This window comes from Chroicocephalus ridibundus, chromosome 1 (assembly GCF_963924245.1).
Source record: "Chroicocephalus ridibundus chromosome 1, bChrRid1.1, whole genome shotgun sequence".
Lineage (NCBI taxonomy): Eukaryota > Metazoa > Chordata > Aves > Charadriiformes > Laridae > Chroicocephalus > Chroicocephalus ridibundus.
In genome coordinates, this window is record NC_086284.1 from 88,087,174 (window position 1) to 88,109,095 (window position 21,922).

The following is a 21,922-nucleotide window of genomic DNA, read 5'->3' on the forward strand; positions in this document are numbered from 1 at the left end:
TAAAATACAATCTGTAGAACTGCATGCGAGTAAAGATTAAGTTTTGGTATAATGTCCCTGATTTCTCTTTTTTTTCTCCTTTTCTCTCTAGACAATGCTTACCTTTCAAGGTGGCCTTTTTCAATACCTTCATTGCATAAAGCTGTCTAGCATCTGATCCTGAGATTTTTTTGACAAGAAAGACCTGCATTGAAAATTAAGAAGAATTCTTTAAAGAAAATAAAGGCAAGTCAGATCAATATACTTTGCTATGAAATTTAAGTAGCCAGTATTATTTCTCATTATTATTCCTCCTAGTACTGTTATTAGCTTCTTCAATAGTTTTAGATTCTGCAAAGCCAAAGAAAAAACTCCTTGAAGTTTTTCCTGCTATTCCTTCATTTCATAATCTGAAAGGTTCATTCAAGACAAACAGTCTGCCAAAAATTATTTTGGTATAACTTAATTGATTTCAGTGAATAAAAGAAAGGATGAATTTGGATTCTGTCAGAAGTTGAGACAAATCCGAAACACAAAATTCATCTTTTTAATATTAATCTCTAAATAGTTTTGTCTTATTAAAATTCATAAGGCAGCATAGCAGAAGTGCTAATAAAATAATTGTCAGATATTAAAATAAATGTGTGTAGAAAGTTGATTCAGAAAACTGATCCAGAAAACTGAAATATGAATCAATGTATAACAAAATAATTTTTTAGAAGTAACCTATAAAATTACTGGTGTCACAAAAACATGTTGTTTTATGACATGCTTTGGTTGAGTTTTGCATGTACCAATAAAGTACAACCAGCCACAATTAAAGTGTGTTTCATTTCTGTCTTTTCTGTAATTACTTAAGTGGAATTTTGTTTAATACCCTTAAAACAAAATGAATTCCAGTAGAGCCAAATTTTAGATATTGAAATGAAGATAAAAAAAAATAGACATGCCACAGGTTTTCTGGTTATTTATGAAAAAGCATAGAGACATGTTGTGGTACATGAGAACATCAAGCACGTTATGTGAAATTAATTTTATGTCTGTTTTTGTATCCAGTTCCCACTTGTGTTAACATCCCGTTGCAGTACCCACAGATTATGAGAACATCATTAAGAGACCTTGCAAAGCATGCAAATTACTGTTTTTAAACTGAATGGGAAGGAGTGGCACCTTCCCAAATAATTAGAAAAAAGGGATTATGGGTTTTGTGCTATTAATCCTTTTTGCATAAAGACTAGAACAACTGAGGGCAAGACTGGCATTTTTGCAATACTCTGTGTCAGCTAGACAGTAAATTATTTTTGCATTTTCAAAACTTGTTCCCTCCCAGCGGTTATAGCACTGAATTTAGTAATATCAATAAAATAAAAGAGACTGTTGAAATGATCGTTTATTAGCTTACATTTCCCTGCCCCCGAATGATTTACTTCTCCTGATTTGAAGACTTCCAAGTAAAAACTTGGTTATTATTCTGGATGAGATCAAACAACGTAGGAAACCACCTTTGGAATCAGGTTTCTCTGTGAATTTTGAGTACAAAATCTTAGTTTATAAACATCTACATTTCCAAGCTTAACTGGAACTGCTACTCCAATAGTGTGACTAACAGTAACTTCCTACCACCAAGAGAGAATTGGACTGATTATTCTCATTTTCCACCATATCCAAGATGTATTTGGCATTATATGCTAGAGCTTAACATCACATTCAGAACTCCAATTAAGGCTGAAAATGGATGTAAAGGCTCTCTTGTCTTACACTGCATATTCTGTTCTGTTTCAGTGATCTGTCTTGCCACCTGAAATTAATGGTTTGCTTCCAAGTTGGATTTGGACAACTGAAAATATGAATCACATACAGATAGTGAGAGCTCAGTGTGGACAGTACTCACTAAATACCAGAAACATTGAGTTTTTAACAGAGCTTCAAATAAGTATGACGGTATGCGGTGCCTTAACCAAATTATGACAGATAATGCCTAGCATGAACATGACTAGGTATATCATGCTTACTTCAGTAGCCATTATTACCTAAAATTTGTTCTTTACAACTACCATCTGCTACAAAAATAAGTTCTGGCATAGCTTCTGTACCGGTGATAACCTACCATTAGCAAGGTAGCAACTAGGAATACTTATCAAAAAACCCCTTCAACCCTTGCCCCCTGAAACATAGAAGAAGAATAGTTACAGAAAAATGACACTCCGTTTTAAACAGTGAATACCCAATTATTTCACATCAAGCCAATTTTTGATCTTTGAGATCTACATATAATACAAACTATAAACCAAAATAATACTGCTTTAAAAAGATCTGCCACAATTAGAGTGGCTAGTTAGCACTAATTTACAAAGTGGTTTTCTCTTGCAACGTTGCCTTAATCCAAGATTAGTTCTTGGATTTCTGTTCTAAATATTTCACTCCTAATATCATTCAATGCTATAATCCTGAAAAATTGGCTCCACAAGAGTTCAGTTACCAACCTTTCCAAAGGATCCTTGTCCTAGTACTTTCAGAAGTTCAAACTGTGAAGGGTCTGCTTTCTCATGTCCTTCCTTTACATGGTGAGTTATTGCAATTTCTTTGATGTTTCCTTCTTCCTGACAGAGGAAAACAGTGGAATAAGTTTGTGTTAATGGTGCATCTTCTTAAAATGTTTATAAATTCACAATATGTTGAAAAATACCAATGCCACAGAATCCAATGAAGTACACGCTCCCAAATGTAGATAAAAAAACCCCACCACTGAGCAGTATTAGTTTGGTAAATATGTGGCTTAAACTTTTAGGGATGCATCAGAATCCAGACAACAACAGCTGACAATAACAAGTCAGAGATTCCCAAGCTTTTGTGCTTAGGCCCATATTATTTGGTTCATAATCTCCACTCCAGATTCACAACCCATTAATGGAAACCAATCTTCTTAAAAATGTAGTCCTCTTAAAGCACACCTAGAGTGCATCAAATGGACCATGTATCTCTTAGAAAAGCCTTCCTTTTCAAAACTCGAATGAGGACCACTATGCTGCAGTGATGTTAATGCTCACCTTTATAAGACAGTGTAAGACTCAAGACATTTCCCCACAAAGCAGCACACCCTCCACCCCCACATCAGCAGCAACAGACTCACCACCTGCCACTGAGAAAATTCTGGTGAGGAAGAGACTCTCATTGCCTCTCTTCTCAAGGACAGTTTAATCTATAAAAGCTGCCAGTCTCTAGCATTCCACCCTTCTGGGAGAAACTAGTCACCAGGAAGCTCTAAAGAACACTGAATCTTCTAGTCTTTTTGTCTAGCTCTGCACTCAATTCAGTGTTTTCTGCACAAAATTTGAAAACCCCCTGAAAAACAACAGTCCTTGCCACACAAGGCAAGAATTTCAGAACTTATCAGCAACTGTTCAAAAAATTCCAACCAAAGTTGGAAACAAACTGCGTGTCACAAAAAGTGGACTGCTGAATACATGCAGACAATTTTACAGGGGTTGAAAATATGAATGTAGATGAGTTTGGATGCCCCAGATACACTGGACAACAGGTGAAGGAACCCCATGCTTCCAGACTGGAACCCCATGATTCCCCCAACCAAAGGTTGCTGGAGCACATAACTTGGCTTTAAATGACCAAAGAGTTAAATGACCCAAGTTTAAAAAAACTACACACATGCACACACCCCCCCAAAAAAAAAAACAAACCACAAACCCAAACCAAAGCTCTCCAAACAGTTCACATTTGATCATGATGGTAATATTGCAAAAAAATTAATTTCAAGATTATTATAATGCTATGAAGATAAATATTTTAAACACACAACAATGTCATATATGCAAGTGAAAACAGGCTTCATGCTCAAAAAGAAGGATCCAAAGAGATGAAAGGAGTGAGAACATGTTACATGGTCATGATTTCTAAATTTCTCAATGTTCAGCTCAGTTCCAGGTTTTAGGTAGTGAGCGTAATTCAGATTTGAAGAAAGATGTGGACTAAAATCCTAATGTTTCCCTCACTACTGTGCTGTCTGTGAGCACATATGTGTGAGACAGAGTGTACATATATAAAAAAATTCCAATGTACACTTTGGAGTAATGCACAGAATATTCTGGCAACTTTAAGATCAGAAAGTAAAAAAAGAACATATTTTAATGTAAAGAACTTGGATTTGTCTTGGGTGTTCTAAAATCAAGATGACCAATAAGGACAGGTGCCAGTTTTCATTGTAAGAGCCGAAATTTTGCCTGTGTGTGTGTGTATGCATGCTGTGTACTACTGAAAAACCTAAACTCCTTTTTTCTTTCAAGAGAAAATGCTATCGTTGTTGACTCAAGGCTGAATCTTTACAGAGTTTGAAAGAAATATTGATTCCTTCTACTTGTCAAAGGAATTGTTTGCTGGTGGACGTTTGTATTTTCTTCTTTTAAACTAGTATATGATCAGTTGGATTACATACTACTTAAACCACCCGCTGCAATCTTAAGAGAATCCCAGGGGAGGAACAGCACAGTAGAACAGTTTGCCAAGCACATATTACTTCGGATACTTTGATCCATTTCTGCTTAACTGTTTTATCTATTAGCTCCTTGGCAATCTTGGGAAAGTAAAAAAAATAAAAATAAAAATGTGTGAAACAGAACTTCCTCAAATCTTTCTGTTATCTACCCAGATTCAAGGACACAAAGTGATCAGGGGAACACATTGCTTTAAAAGCATCACAAAATGTAACAAAAACAAGAAATGAAGAAGAGACATTAACTTGTTCTCTATACACAAACAAAAATTATTTTTTAATGCAATGCAATTATTACGCAACCAACTTCCCCGTGGCTACTTTGGGCACTCCGTAAAAAAACCCAAACCAACCAACAAACCACCACTTCACATTCCTGATGCTAAGAGAATATTCCCAGCCTTCACAGTTTCTCAGGGTTCAGATACTCTTCAGTCCTTATAAGGCAGACCTAATACAACTCTGTTTTAAATGAAATGGAACTCAGATCATATCCTACTTTAGTAGCTTGTCCATAACATGTTAGCAAGCAAGATTTATGATGAATAGTCACCCACAAATTTGCAGTTTTCTTTTCTGACATAATTGCTGAACCTGTTATTTTAACCTAAACAGTATTTTGCGCAAATGCAGTTAAAAACGCAAAAGCTAAGCCTTTTATAGAAATGCAAATTATGTGCTGAAGCAATCAACCCTCACTGTACCCACTATCTACCTGAATTAAAATAAAAGCCTTTCACACCGTAAAGAGAGATCTCTTTCTCAGCTAACTGCACTAATTACATTAGTTGATAGATGCCATCTTACAGTAAGCTGGAAGAGAAGTCAGCCATTCAGTCTGTTACTCAATTTGTGTTAAGCTCCACTTCTGATCATTCCCTGATATTTGGAAAAAAAAATTGTCCCATATGATTAATTCAAATTAAATTAGATGATGTACAGAGTGCTGAAAGATTCTGGTCTTCCCCTCCTTTCTTTCATTCCCTTGCAACTTTCACACCACTGCAGACACTTACTCACCAGTGGTCTGGCCATTGCAACGGTGGGATCTTCTTTCTAGCTATAACTACACCCTACTGCCTATATTTTATTCCTGCTATTTATAAGCTTGGAAAGGTCTTTTTTTCTCAAGCCTTATACCGCAACAATGTTTAAACAAAAGTCCCAAGACATAATTTTTTTTTCTAGCCACAGAGATCTCTTAAGGCCTTCTTCACACTAGAAATTAAAACTCTCACAGAAAGGCACATTAAAAAAAATATAATACTGTGTTAGTCAACTTAAAGCAGTTGCTACTGGCTTCTGTTGTTGTGAAACTAAATATAGAACACAAGGAAACAAACAGAAGGTAACATTACTCTGAGTTTCCTTAACATTTCCTTAACAGTATAATAGTGTTAAATCAACACTGCCCTAGAAGGGAAGTAAGTGACAAACAAGTTTGTGTATGAATTTAAAACACCACTATTTGAGAATAACTTCCTGTATTGGTATAAGTCAGAACTACTCTGGTCAGTAAGTATCTCAGTATAAGTAAGCTCTTAGCAATGTACCTCACAATATATGCCTATGCAGAGGAATGTATATATACATAGGAAAAAACACTGAACGGACTATATTCCACAGGCAAATCAAATCTAAAAGAGAAAAGCTTAAGGGAAAAAAAAAAAAAAAAAAAAGGATTCAGCAGCATCAAGGGTGACTCATTTTTCTTCATAGGAATCAGCTGCAAATTAGAATAGGAAACATGCTTGTCAGGCAAGAAGAGGAAAAAAGACACTACACACCTTCTAGGCAAGCAGTGAAAAACTATTTAACCATTATTAGACTACAAAAATAACAGCCTAATCATGTTGCTGGAAAAATTCCATATTTTAGATACTTAATGAACACTAAATACTCACTTTTGTTCTAGTAAATGAATTTAGGTGAATTTCTTTTATGTTCATCTTTTAATTCAAGACTAAATTAACTCTGCCGCAGCATAAAATACTTGTATTTGTTTCTGAGATCTTATTACAGGAACAACTACTGGATAATGTATTAAAAGGAAACTGGACTTCAAACCCTAAAGGAAGTAGAAGCAGAAGAGCCTTACTAGGTAGGTATTTCTCAGTAGTAATGAAAAAGCCCAGAAAAGCAAGAGAAAAATGTGAGTTTACCTATACATAGAATCTTCTGTAATTTATCCTTCAGATTTCTGAATTTTCAGTAGGAGATCTGAAAACAGTTCTGTGTGTAAAGAAGTGGCCCATGCAGAGCTGGACGGCATAACACGCTGCATGCTTTACACAGATGAGTTTATCTGCAGACCTTTTTCTGAGCAGTAAGTTCTAGGGACAACCGAAAAGGTTGTCTAGGGCTAGTAAACTGGGCTCTGAACCGCTAGGAGAACTGCCAGTATCATCCACAATACCATCCCTGTTGTTCTCACAGGCTTGTAACTTCCACTTATTTTATACTCCTAATAATTCCCATCTTTTTTTTACAGATTTATTTTATTTTCTGATCATGAATATGACAGCAAAAAGAGTAAATAACCCTTTTACCACTAACTTCCATTTCCTGAAGATAATGAGACAGTGGTATGAAAGGAAAAACAAGAAAAAGGGGTCTGTGAGAGAACTCTGGAGTCTGAGCTTAAACCACCTGTAGACACTTTAAGAGAGGGTGGCCAGATATGCACTTAGAACAACTAAGTATTGCAAGTGACATGTGAGATACGTAAATTTATCAGATTTAGCTTGGGTCATAAAAATATAATACAATAAGCACTCACTAGAATTTAACTAGTACCTCAAAACCCAGAAATATTCTTATTCCACAAGTTTTATATAAAAAGGACAGAAAAACAACAAACTAAAGATTAGAATAATTCAAACAAAATATTACACGTATGCTCTGACACAGGCAAAACAATCCATAGGGTAAAAGCTCTGGATCATCTAAATAGATGGCACAGGATCAGATGTATGCTCGTTCTCGTATCAGGAAGAGGAAGGCTATCCGGAATAAGGAACATTAGCACATCCAAACACCATAGGGGTTCTGCCGCAGCTAAAATGCTCAGTTTCAGGTTCTTGAATAAACGCATAACCACAGTGTGAACACGCACAATGACAAGTGCTTGACAAAGAAATTCCAAAACACTGGGACAGAAATGGGAAATTCAGCAAGAAAGTCACCTTACTCTCAGAGATGCGTAAGAATTACATGTGAATTAACTTAAACGGAACATCAAAGAACAAACTGGTATGTCACATATGGAATGCTTACTTAGGAAAGGTATCCCTGGAAGACAGATTCCTCCTTTTCTGGGTATTCAAAATTATGTGAATATGAGTAGAAATATATTAAACACTTAACTCTTTGTTATAGCATATTTTAGATAGCAGTTATTAAAAGAGCAATTAGTTCATCAGCTTCACAATGAGTGACAAAGATCTGAGTATACACTCTTCAATATACTGAAAGTATAAGTTATAATTACAGTATGTATACATTACACTAAAGGGAAAAAACAACAGCTATCTAAAAAACGTAAAGTTTTACAGCAATAATAATAATGGAATAGTAAATTAAAATTGTTCCTACACATAGGTGACATTTAAAGGGTGTAAAGTCATGAAGAGACACAAAATTGGAAGGGTAAGAAAAAAATACAGGGAAACATTCACAGCTTTAGACATCCAAAGCATTCAGGTCAAACAGATTGTGACTCAAAGTGAAAGACCCATCCTCAACAGAAAGACTGACTGCATTATCTCTGCTGTCAGCTTCAGTGAAATTAAACTGAAATCAGATGAAATACAGAAAGTTAACCAAACCCAAAATATCCAAAGGTAAGATCTCTAACAAAGATATGCACGCACAACAAGATTGGGGGTTGGGTTGGGGGCGGGGTGAGGTGGGGAGGTTGACGTTTGTTTTGATTGTAACAGTGTGGGTTTTTTAAAAATATATTTGTGGTCAACTGGCAGTTTATTTTTTTATAATAACAAGAGCAAAGATAAACATGTGCAGTATGTGCTCTGAGTACCTATACATTAAGGCTTTTTGAAAGAACATTTCATCTTTTTTAACATACTAAAACACTTCAAAAGGATTGGCATTACATTTCTGATGACTCTGATGCCTGTTATCTTGGAAAATGGGTATTCTTAATTTTTGACAAAGAAAAAAAAAAAGGGATTAACAGCAGTTAAAGGCTAACCAAAATAAATGGCGCCTTCACTATACCAGAATTTCACCAGGAACCTTCTAAAATTCAGGAACAGATTTCTGAAAAATTTTTCTTCATAAAAAAGCTCATATATGGATTTAGAAAAACCCAGAAGTTCTTACTGTGTGAGATATGTGATAAATAACTGCATCCTATCTTGAGTCCTTTGCATCAGGAAGGGGATATTAAAGATAACACACAACATCCGTATTCCGTTAATAAAACGGACAGAAGTGACTGCAAAACAAGGTTTCGTGTTCACTTTCCCACAAAACAAATACTACCTAGATGTAGGTGAAAATCTCCTCAGAAGTGCAGTGAATTCCAGCTGGCAGATGACTAAGCACTGATCAAAGAACTTTCCCTCTGCACACTTGCTGGCTATATGAAATATATCAAGAAATACAACTCCAAACCTGTAATAACCGAATAAAAGCTTTCATGGTAAGAGAAGTACCAAGTACCGCATACCAACCCCTCTGCATCTAACAGAGATGGAAGTTATGAAATAACTGACATAAAAAAGGAACAAGGATAAAACGGTAACCCTCAAATTCATTTTAAATAAAACAAAACCTCTGAATTTTACAACACAATTTCTGGACAAAAAAAAATATCACAGTATGTTTGCTTTTGGAATTGAGAAGAAACATGCCTCTCAATATGGCTTTTAAATAAACTGTGTTTTTCTAATAAAAAGCACAGATGACTACGACAGACATTACTATATACACACTCGAGTTCATCAAAATCCAGTGGGAAGGAAATCTGGCATAAGCAAAAAATTCTGAGATGGGTCCTATATTCAAAAAAAGTTCTTCCTGGACAGGAAACGTTGTTGACATACTAACCAAAAACTGTAAAAATGGAGTTAAGACTTTGACTTAAGGTAAACATTAGATAAACAGATTAACAAATTTTAATCTCAATGAATAGTTAAAATCTGTTCTAATATCTAAACCAGGTTAAGTTAACTACTGGAGAAATTAACTTGGATACTGATATTCCCGATTCCAACATTACCCAGGTTTCACCTTTATGTGTTAATTCTATTCTAGCTGTACAGCTATCAACAACACAGTTAAGAAGGCACAATCAGAAGCATCTTCTACATATAGTTACTTACAGACTTAGTTATGACTTTAATTTGCCCCTTAAGGTAAGTAAGGGTTTGTTCAGATTTTTCGCTGTAAAGCTCATGGTCTTGTAACGTCTTCTCTGAGTAATCTTTTATTTTTAATACTTGGTTTTTAATGTTATTTTGGAAGCCCTTGCATCCCTGCTATACACAGTCACAACAGACTGATTTTATGTGGCAGATAGAGCAATAGCCCCACACTACTCCGAGCCGCAATCTTCCTGCCTCGACCTGCAGAGTCTGCAGTTGCTAAGGCACCGACCATGAGGCTGTGTTCAGCTGAGCGTTCAGTGGTATTGCTGGTAGTCCTTTCAGAGTCACTGCCTGCCACAGGAAAGTCACTCCCTCAAATTGTGCAAGATTCTTTGCTCCTAATACACGACTCAGCGGTACTGGTATTTTTAACACTGCTTCTAAACAGACAGTATTAATACATTAAGAAATGTTGGTGGGATCCCACCAGAAACTCTTCCAGGAACTGTTACATGAATATTTTCCATTTAAAGTAACATTTTAAAGTGGATTAAAATAGGTTTTATTTATTTTCTATAGTGATAATTTACACATGAGAAACAGCCAGAATCACCATTAGGAAAGTTCACAATTCTGGAATTTCAACTTCTGCACAGTCAGGAACCATGATGAGAGGAAAGTGGGAGGCGTCCCTGCCCATGGCAGAGGGGTGGGAACTAGATGACCTTTAACGTCCCTTCTAACCCAAACCATTCTATGAAAAAAAATAAAAATAAACATCTCTGCTAGTTTTAAACACAACTAAGTCAAATCTGCAATGCCAGTATTGGTGATCACTGCCCTCAAACATTAGCCATCTTTCAAGATAAAACAACAGCCCTAAAATAAATTTTAGAATTAAGTTTCTAAAATCAAGATACAAATATCTCAACAGTATTACAGTGCAATCCTTTTTCTACAAGACAGGTAACAGAAATTTCTATCAGTGTAAAGGACTGTTCACAGTGTACTTCCCTGTACTACTGTTCAGCTGCACTTAATAAATTTTAATATATCTGACAAACCCACTGCTGTATCAGTTTATATTATGGACAATGCAATTTTCAAAAAAGCAAATCCAATGAATAAAAAGCTAATTGCAATCTTCTTTTCCACTTGAAAGTTGAACAGCACCAAAAATACTGCATTTATCAGTTTTCATTTCTTAGTATTAGGTATGCAGCTACATAGATTTTTTCCAGTTTCGTTACAGAAGTAGCAGCTTTGTTTTCACCCCTCTCCATCTCTTTTTCAGGAATGTTTTGCTTCCTCTAGACAAATGCACGTTCTTGAGGCACACGTACATTCAGTACAAGTAAAGATAAGGCTGAAAACAGAAATATGGGTTCCCTAGCAAGTTACTTAACACTACTCCAACTGCGACTGCAAGTTTCCTTTTAGCCTTCATTGTTTGTTAGCCTTCATTGTACTTCTCAGAGCTCAGCTGGACATTGCTGTATTTGGCAAAATATTTTTTCTGTCTGTCACAGGCAGAATAGTGTTGATTCTTGTAATCAAATAGAAACCATTTCTGAAATATTGACTATGATATTAAACCTCGGTGCTGAAGTTACATAAAGCAGTTGTGTGCTGTAAGGACAGTAAGCTTATTGGATATCAAGTGATTTTAAAAGGATGACTCAATGTTGGCACAGTTCCCCAGCTCATATACATAATTTCCTTTTCCTCCCCTCCCTTGAGCCAGGAAGTCTCCTAGATGCATTTTTCCTTTCCCAACTTGTTATGAATGTAGGAAGAATTTTCAGTATTACCTGAAGAAATAAAATCCGTATAAGCTGTGCATTTTGAAGTAAGAGAGCACCAACAATCTGAAAACCATTTACTTTTACCTTTTGTATTAGGGCTCATGGAAATCTTTACTAAGTTAAAAGTGTAGAGGAGTGCACCAGTCTAGGTATTTTTAAAAAATTTCAAACACATTCTATACTCATTATATTCCTACCTTTAAATTCAAAACTGCCTTTAAAAAACAAAAACTTTAATGTCCAACATGCATTTCACGATCTCCCATTACTTCAGTAAGCAATGTTAGTGAGCTAAACCATGGAATAAAAACCCCATTCCTTATATTTGTGACTAATATTCCATTTGAGTCACTTAATAGAACTAATGATTACTTAAATGCTTGTACAGAAACAACTGTTCTAAAAAGCTGATTAAAAATGCTGCTTCTGAAGTAGCAATTAATCTAATACAACACAAATCAAAGCATTGCCATGCATAAAATTAAGTCAAGCTGACTTCAGGATATTCTGTGTATGTTGTCTGTTTTTACACTAGTACCAAAGAAAAGCATGAATAGAGCAGAAGTTTGTTCTAATCACATGGACATTTGAAGTCAGAAATACAGGTTTTCACAATTTATGTCTGTGTCTTTGTAAAAGATAGAAAAATGTACACTTTCAACTGACATCAAATTACCTGTTGCAGATGGCATCTATTGTTTCACCTGACAGAATATAAGATTTCCTAAACGCAAACTCTCTTTGCAAATATTTAGTTTCAGGGTTGTTTTTTTACTATTCCTTAATTGTTAAGTCTCTAAGAGAAAAACAGTGCATAGAGATTAATAATAAAGAATCACTGTATTTATACATTTACTCCTTACTCTCTACACCTTCTACTCTCTTCCATTCCTGGCTTTCTACTACAACAGTTTTGAGATGTAGAAGGATATCTGTGTCCACATAGGAAAGCCAATGTCACTCCAGTCTTCAAAAAGGGCAAGAAGGAGGAGCCGGGGAACTACAGGCCGGTCAGCCTCACCTCCATCCCTGGAAAGATGATGGAACAGCTCGTTCTGGGCGTCATCTCAAGGCATGTGGAGGAAAAGAAAGCTATCAGAAGTACTCAACATGGATTCACCAAGGGGAAATCATGTCTGACTAATCTGATAGCCTTCTATGATGGCATGACTGGATGGATAGATGAGGGGGGGGTGGTGGATGTGGTCTACCTTGACTTGAGCAAGGCGTTCGACACAGTCTCCCACAGCATCCTCATAGGGAAGCTTAGGAAGAGTGGGTTAGATGAATAGACAGTGGGGTGGATAAATAACTGGTTGAAAGACAGAGCTCAGAGGGTCGTGATTAGGGGCACAGAGTCTAGTTGGAGGTCAGTGACGAGTGGTGTTCCCCAGGGGTCAGTACTGGGTCCAGTCCTCTTCAATATATTCATCCATGACCTGGATGGGGGGATAGAGTGCACCCTCAGCAAGTTTGCTGATGACACAAAGCTGGGGGGGTGGCTGACACACCAGAAGGCTGTGCCGCCATACAGAGAGACCTGGACAGGTTGGAGAGTTGGACAAAGAGGAACCTTATGAAATTCAACAAGGGCAAGTATAGGGTGCTGCACCTGGGAAGGAATAACCCCATGCACTGGTACAGGTTGGGGGCTGACCTGCTGGAGAGCAGCTCTGTGGAAAGAGACCTGGGAGTCCTGGTGGACAACAGGATGACCATGAGCCACCAATGTGCCCTCGTGGCCAAGGAGGCCAATGGCATCCTGGGGTGCATCAAGAAGACTGTGGCCAGCAGATTCGAGGGAGGTCATCCTCCCCCTCTACTCTGCCTTGGTGAGGCCGCATCTGGAGTACTGTGTCCAGTTCTGGGCTCCCCGGTTCAAGAAGGACAGGGAACTGCTGGAGAGGGTGCAGCAAAGGGCTACCAAGATGATTAGGGGACTGGAACACTTCTCTTATGAAGAAAGGCTGAGGGATTTGGGTCTCTTCAGTCTGGAAAAAAGACGACTGAGGGGGGATCTTATCAACACTTATAAATACTTAAAGGGTGGGTGTCAGGAGGATGGGGCCAATCTCTTTTCAGTGGTGCCCAGCGACAAGACAAGAGGTAATGGGCACAAACTTGAGCATAGGAAGTTCCACCTAAACATGAGGAGGAACTTCTTTCCTTTGAGGGTGGCAGAGCACTGGCACAGGCTGCCCAGAGAGGTGGTGGAGTCTCCGTCTCTGGAGACATTCAAAACCTGCCTGAACGCGTTCCTGTGCAACCTGCTGTAGGTGACCCTGCTCTGGCAGGGGGGTTGGACTAGATGATCTCCAGAGGTCCCTTCCAACCCTATGATTCTATGATTTGTTCCAAGTAGTCAACTCATATAATGAAGACTGCAAACCTGGTTACCGAGTCCAAACTCCTCCCACTCTTTTGGTGTTATAGGTGAAGCAAGATAGGAGTTTGAAGAATGAGTCCTGTCACAGAGCAACAAGGCAATGGACAGATGAACCCCTTTGGATAAACATAACTGGCCAAACTGGCAGGGTAATTCTGAAGATGCTTTCCCCCCTCAGAATGAAAATACAAACGCCAGGATAGAAGTAGGACTCTTACTCCTTCCTTCCCAAAGGAACTGTGAGCACAAGTTTAACAGGTAAAGCCGAGGAATTCTGTAAACATTTTAAAAACTCAATGTTAGTCACCAAAAGCAGTTTTGTAATGCAATTCTTTTGATCAAACACCACGAAATTATCTCATGAACTAGACTGTGCACGGCAGCACTGGAAAAAAATACTCACTGGGTGTAACTTTCATTTCCCAGTAACTTTGATATAAGTTTTGTTCCTACTTTGCAAGCACTAACATTTTAGAGCATTGCAATTAAAAAAAAATAATTCAAAGCTAAAAGAAATAATAAATCAATGACTTAAAAAAAAAATCCATGAGCATATTCAGCACTAACCTATGAAAGCTATGATTCCGGTTTTATTGAAATAATATCCTAAACATACTCTAAAATTTATATGGGCTGAAAACCTTTAGTTTGGTTTCCATTATCTAGCATTTTAAAATCAATAGAATGTTAAAGACAATATAATCAAGCTGCCATAAGTAGATCAAATAATTCCTTTTTATTTGATCAGAGAATTCTAAGAAATGCCTTTCATGTTGCCTGTGGAAAAGAACTACAATTCAGAACCGAGTTAAGGAATGTTTATTTCACAAGGTTTATGTTAAAAAAATATGTATATAACGCAGCCTATGTTTATTGCATGTCTTGTTTTAGTGCTTCAGTTATGGCAAGTAATTTCATTTTCATTTTCTAACACACATTGCAAAGTTTAAACCAGTACATAGGCTAGTAGGTGCTAAATTACTATGCCTTTTATTTACAAATTAGTAGACCTGCTTCACTTAAGATGTTAAGACAGTGTACAAGAACGGTGTTTCAAGAAGGGTGTTTTGGTTTTTTCGTTGTTTTGTTTTGTTCTCCCCCCCCCCCCCAAAAAAAAAAAAAGTATTTCCAGATTTACAGGAGGAGAAACATGAAAATGATTTGAGTTTCAACTATAAAAGGCTCTGTCACATTACATGTTTATATGTATCATGAAATAGTTCCGAAACAGTGCTCAGGATAATACAGTTCTCCCCTAGAGATTTTTCTCAACTTAAAAAAACAACTTTTATGTTTAAATATATGCTCAACAAGATAAATTATACAAAATATATGTCTGAAATGACTAATTTAGCATTTAAAATTTGAAATAACCATAACATTAACTGTACTGCAAGCAAAAGTGTTACTATTCTTAATACCATTTTCAGAAGTAAATTTAAGATATTAATAAGCCTGAGTTATTTTAACTGTTACTCCACACATAACCATATTTTTCAGTTTAAAGTACTACATGAAAATGTAGCTATTAAAATAAAAACTACATATTAATTTTAAAAATACAAACATTTTTAATAAAACTAGACTCTCAGTGAAAAAACTTAACATACAGCTACACTCATACATTTCTGGAGGAAAAAAAAAAGGTAAGTTTTGCAGTATTTACATACAGGTAAAATTTTTCCAATAAGGCTAAATTATCAACAGGTACCTTAGAAATTTCCACAAAGTATGAGCACACCACAAACTTTTTTCTTTTAAAAAGAAAATACAAAAGGCTTTGTATACAAACAGCACTTATCACAAAGCAGTGAAAGACTAAAATTGCTTTGAAATTAGAAGTTTAATTAAAGTAAAATTTCCCCTTTTCTCCCTTATTCTTTTAAATAAGAAACTAAGCTCACCCGAACAGAACGAACACGTAGAGCGAGAAACTTAAACATGACTAAGAAACCATGATGTTTAGATTTTCTGACTGAGCGATCATAAGTCTAGGAGGGAAGACCAACCCTGGCGTTTTTGCTGTGACCAGCTGTTCCGGCAATTAGAAAATTTCCTGTCAGGCAAGTCAGACACAGCTGGGGGGTGGGGAGAGAGACGGAGGGGGAAAAGGAAAAGGAGAAAAAAAAAAGGCATTGATTTTTTTTTTTTTATTTATTCCTCCTCCCCGCCCTGTGGTAAAGAAAAACGGGGCAGCAGTGGTACTCATGTTGCTGATGCTATAGAGATCAGCACAGGGAACTTAAACAGATTGCCTGATAGCAACATGCTGTTGCAGATGTTATTTATTCCTAGTTCCCAGAAAAGAACAAAAAAAAAAAATCAACAGCTATTTCAGAAATCATGCTAGTATGCAACATTTCACTAGCTAAGCAGAATAGCAACTATTTTAAGTTCTACATGTGATAATTGTATTTTTATGAATTTTAATTTATTTTACAAAATATTTTAAGATATCGTATATCGCTACTTTTTAGATTTCAATGCAGAAAATGATGCGTGCTTATGCTTAATGACAATTTTTATTTACTAGAGTTGCTAGAGGACCAAACGGACCTTGTGCATAGCCCTTTGAAATCCTGCACGTAGAAAATGCTACACAGATGTTATAGAGGTTAGGCCAAGACAGACTGCAAAAATTATTTGAATTGGATCACCCAGCTCGAACATCTGACTTATGCACCAATATTATATTGCTCTGTAGAGAGTGAAAAATTTCTTAAAGTAATAAAAATACCTAAACTTTCTTTCACTATTTAAAAAAAAAATCTTCAAATGTTTCTAATAATTAGAATTCAATCTAATTACTTTGAACAGCTAGAGATGAAGTTTTTAATTTGATCTCTCTCTAGAGTCAGTACAGAAGTTATTATTCTGAATATTGACAGTACACCTAGCTTTTCTGATAGTTATTAAAAACACTGTATTACACAGTGCATGCTCCATTAGAATATGGAGCAAGACTGCAAGCAATAAATAAAGGCAAGTACCAACATTTAGTCAAAGGCATATACAAGTACTCAGCTATAAACAGATCCAGGTGATTCCATTTAGTGACTCTGTACCAAAGGAAACATACAGCAAAATACTGTACTTCTTCCTGCACAGGACTTTAAAACAAACAAATCCTCCAAACTATCTCCCTTGACTGGGTTCTAAAAAATAACTAGATTACTGCAATTTTTTTAGGTTTTAATTCCTCTTCAGAAGACAAAGCCAGCTGTTTATTTATTTTAAGTGACAGAACATGTTGCTTCTATCTCTATACCACATCCTGGCTGCCTAGAGTATCAGTTTCTAACTTTGCCTTTAAAACCTGGATTATATGTCTCCCCAGCGTGAGCAAAGACCCTCTTGCCCAAATGCAAAGATGAAATTAAGACCCCTCATTCCTGGCTTTATCAGGACCCCACAAGCCAAAACGTGCCTTTTATGTGTTCTCTTGTACTCCTCTAGGTCTTTATTTATGCCACACCCACAGGGATGAATCTTTCAAATTCTATGTACTGAATATGTACAATTATTATTATTATTATAGATGATACAGGCATTCAGGAACTACTGCTACACCTTGAGTCCTCAGTTACAATGTACTCTTCACGGTCTAGTGTATTACAGCCTTTTTGGAAGAAACAGCCTCTACTACAACAGCAGTAACACGGCATAAAAAATGATTCAATATTTGTTTCGGGATAAGCAAAGGTTCTTGAACAGGAGGAGGTTACTGCAACACAAGGATTTCAAGTATTTCATAAATGGTACAAAAATTACTTGAAGCTTTCCTCTCTTCAATTGTTTTAAACATCCAGCTACTTCCTCCTCAAAACTGAGATATCTTGAGAATTACAATTTAACTGCAATACAGTTGTTTACGCTTTGAAGACTTACAAATTTTTAAATAAACAAATGGGAGACCATCCACGGTCTCTGCCTTACCTTGTCAAGAATGTGTATGAATGCACTAAAAGCAGTGTGATCAGGAATCACTAAACTGAACTCTATGGTAGCTAAAAGCAGAAATGGAGAGTAAGTGGTAAGACCTACACTAACAATAATGTTCTTTAAAGCTGAAAGGTTATTTACTGTGGGTAAATAACCACGTTCTTCTATTTTTCTTGTTAGGGTATGAGTGTTATTCTGCTGCAGATAAGCTGTATCTGCTAAGGGTGACAGGAATAAGGCATTTCAACTGCAGCATTGGTACAATTACTGACTACTGTTCTCTTAAACCTTTTATGTGACCTCCCAGTGGAGTACAAAGCAGAGCACTCAGGGGTCAGCGGGGTTAATTCACAACAATAGTTCTCCTATAACTGGCATGGTTCTGCAGCAGGTGGAAGAAATTTCTTCTGTTCTGGGAGAATAAAGGCTGCATGGTTCCCCAAGAGCACCATCAGCCAACCAGAAATATTAAGATATATGCTACATAATTCATTTTGAGAATCTCTGAGAAGAGAGCTTGCCCTTTAAAATATTCCTTCGTATGAGAAGGAGACAGGTTAGAGGGCAGCAGTCCCCAACAGGGAAGTCTCTGATAACAAGGACAAATTGCTCCAGCAAATTGCTCCCCTTACCTTGAAGTCTTTGAGAAGGATTTGTATTATACATGTTTATCAGGAAACACAACTGTCTCCAAAACAAAAGGAATTTGTTACGCTCGTCAGTGACAGTTCTGTCAATTGCAGAACTCCACTTGCACGATACATTTTGTCCTCCAGTACAGAAATATAAAGTGAGTTCATCTCTCATCTTCCCCTCCTTTTCTTTTAAATTGGATGCTCTGAATTTATAAAAATGAAGAAACTGTGATCAGCCTTGCTTTCCAGACATTCAAGAGAATGGGGCTCACAGCCTCCACAGCGAGGAGAAGAACTGAAATATGTTGAAGGACCTCTCAAAGCAGTACAGAACATGTGGGAATTTGTAGGTTTTACTGAATAAAATGTACATGCCACAGTGGAATGCTCGCTTTTACACATAACCAGAAAAAGTTGAACCATTTCATCTAAATAGAGTCCTTTAGGTAGACTGACAATCTTCCTATACCCTCAGTCTGAGAAGTGTAATAATGCAAATTAAGTCTTTATGCTGCTAGACAAGCAAGGCTCTGTAGTACGGATTGCCTTCAATTATCTGGAAAAAACAAAGACGGAGTACACATGAAAAGCCCTCATTTGATGAAGGTCAACAGTCGAGGAACAGAGAGCTACTTTTTGGAGTTTTCGGAAGCCGAATAATATACTTCTCTTCATAATAAATATGTTTGTATAGCCAAAGCTGCAATATTCTATTAATCAGGGGGTGTGGCAGTTTCCATCTGCTAGTTTACAGGCTTTTCAGGGCTACCATCTGTTTTCTCTTCATGTAAAAAGCAAGCAGCTTGACTTCTAATGTTGCTTACACTCTCAAATTATTCAGTTTTCTGACCAAGATCCAGAAAGTATGCTGCACCTAAGATACTAAGTGCAAAATAAGCCACTCAGAAAATCCATTAGAAGATAGTAATGGAAGAGTTTTGCTGTAACCTTTCTTCAACACCTGATGACATCTCGGGGGAAACAAATATTCCAGGGTTTGCCTTCTTTATATGGGTTTGATATCTAACAGTTAACACCTCAGACCAAAGGCTTTGCACTGTCTACAAGGATGCTGTAACTTCTTACACACGGACCTCTAAGTCCATTCTTACACAGGCAAGATGCATGCACTTCACTGTAAGATTCTACCAAAATTCATCCGAGTTGTAGCACAGCACGGTGTGTTGGAAGATAATGAACTTCCAATTTCATTACATTAAAAGAAAAAAAAAAAAAGGTATTCTCCCTTTTACAAAGGAAAATCTGAGCATGGAGAAGGGAATAACTAGATTCAAATTTTACAGACATAAATGGTTTGCTTGGGAAACTTATTTGATTGTAAAATAGAATTAAATACACATGTACATATATTTAAATATAGTTAGTAAAATACATTAGAAGGAATTATGGACCACCTTAAAGTCCAAGTTTAGTATTTGTAACCCAGATTGTTTCCTTCACGTCATTACACAGTGAATGCAAGTGTAATAATATTACCCAACGACCTCCCCTGGGGAGAGGGTTTACTTTTTCACCCCAGTTGTTTGAGTCTGAATTGCCTGTACTGAAAAAAAAGTAATATTTGGTAACCTGCAAGGACTGAAAAGAAATTTACTTGAGTTTTTCTGCAACTTACAAAGTATTACTGAAAATGCTTGGAACTTAATATTTGTGTATGGTTAGTAATTATGCTTAAGCTAGTAGAATCCAACAGTAATACATCAGTCGTAGTAAGTGTTTTAACAGATAAATTGAATCCAGATAACAGAACGGAACAAAGACAACAGCACATGCGATATGCTCTTCACACACATACAAAATGGGGAGCTACTTGCTGGACCAGCTGTAGTTTCTGGTTAGCTTTAGCTTGTAGAAAAGCATGCATCATGATTGTAAGAGCTCAAAACAATTAATTTGCTCAGTTAATTTACTCAGTCTCTACGGACACAGAGATACAAAAAGAAATGGTAGACAGTACAAGAGTGAGAAAGGTAGCAAATAAAAGGCTTTAAATAGCTTCCCCTCTTTCAGTAACGTTCACTTAAATTTCCACATTAAGTCAAGCTTCAGCCAGTTAACTACTTGCTCTTACATTTATTTCCTGGTGGACTTGGATCTTTTATGAGATACATCAGATAAAAAAAATGTTGACAGCAAGCTATAAAGCCAGATATAACCAGTATATTCATTGTAATAGAGCTGGAATACTGAATCATTCCTCTTTTAAGAGGAGCAAGACTTTGAACCATATCGCATCTTGCACTCCTCAGAAACAGCTAAAAATCTCGTGCTTTTCCTAAAACAAACTACCAAGTTTGAATCAAAGCTATGCAACTCAGACTCTCCTGCAAATTAAGTTTACTTTTGACCAAAAGAACAGGGATGTAACAAAATGAAATTTATCTTTTGATACACAGAATGCTAGAGAGACTTCCTATGTAGATAAAACTGTGTTAGGCTTTAATGTTTATTTTAAATTTCTTATCTGATTTACATTATCAGCATACTATCCAAACACTTAACACAGCAAAAGGATGCAGTATTTCAAGTTTTCACCTTCATATTTCTACACAGAACTATTGCAACTCACTCTCTATCTTCAACTTGCATACCCTACACACCTACCAAAATATTTTGTCTTCTTACCTGACCTACTGGTACATGCTAGGCCTGTTCACTCTACTGTCCTCAGTTACAGCTGAGAATATTCATAAATTGTCAGTGACCATGTAAGTGCTCCAAGTCCATTTCAATGCAAAGTTAAACAGAATTTAAATGAGTTTCAGCAGTAATCTAAAATTAGTGTTTATCTTGCACCAAAAGAGACATGAACCACTGAAAGAAGATCACATCCCAGCTGAAGTCGTATTTTATTAGCTGACAGACAGCAAAGGCTAGCTTCCAGCTATAACTGACTGAGCAGACGTAGCAATTTTTTGTGTAAAAACCCCTAGATTATTTTACATCACTATTGGCAACGTTTTACCCACCAGAACCTAGAAATAAATGCAAAATAAATTCCTAAAATACTGATCTGAGGCATCAAAAAGCTAAACCAATCTTAACCAAGTAGCTCAGGCACGACAGAAAGAATATTAGAGAAATGTTTTTTGATGGTCATTAACAGGCTCAGTCAGCATGGGTTTATTAAAGGCAGGTCATGCTTGACAAACCTGATCTCCTTCTATGACAAGATGATGTGCTTAGTGGATGAGGGAAAGGCTGTGCATGTTGTTTACCTGGACATTAGTAAAGCCTTTGACACCATTTCCCACAGTATTCTTCTGGAGAAACTGGCTGCTCATGGCTTGGATGGGCGTACTCTTCGTTGAGAAAAA

At 36.6% G+C, this 21,922-nt stretch overlaps 1 protein-coding gene across 2 annotated transcripts in view; it reads right to left on the reverse strand.

Annotated features, from left to right (window-relative positions):
• RPS6KA3 (ribosomal protein S6 kinase A3) overlaps nt 1–21,922 on the reverse strand; it is an 82,640-nt gene that overhangs the window by 43,291 nt on the left and 17,427 nt on the right. For both annotated transcript variants that reach the window (XM_063342899.1, XM_063342891.1), the window contains exons 3-4: nt 2,463–2,579; nt 103–184 (exon numbers count right to left, since the gene is read on the reverse strand). In XM_063342899.1, coding sequence (XP_063198969.1) covers nt 103–184; nt 2,463–2,579 — 199 coding nt within the window. The remainder of the gene's footprint in view (nt 1–102; nt 185–2,462; nt 2,580–21,922) is intronic.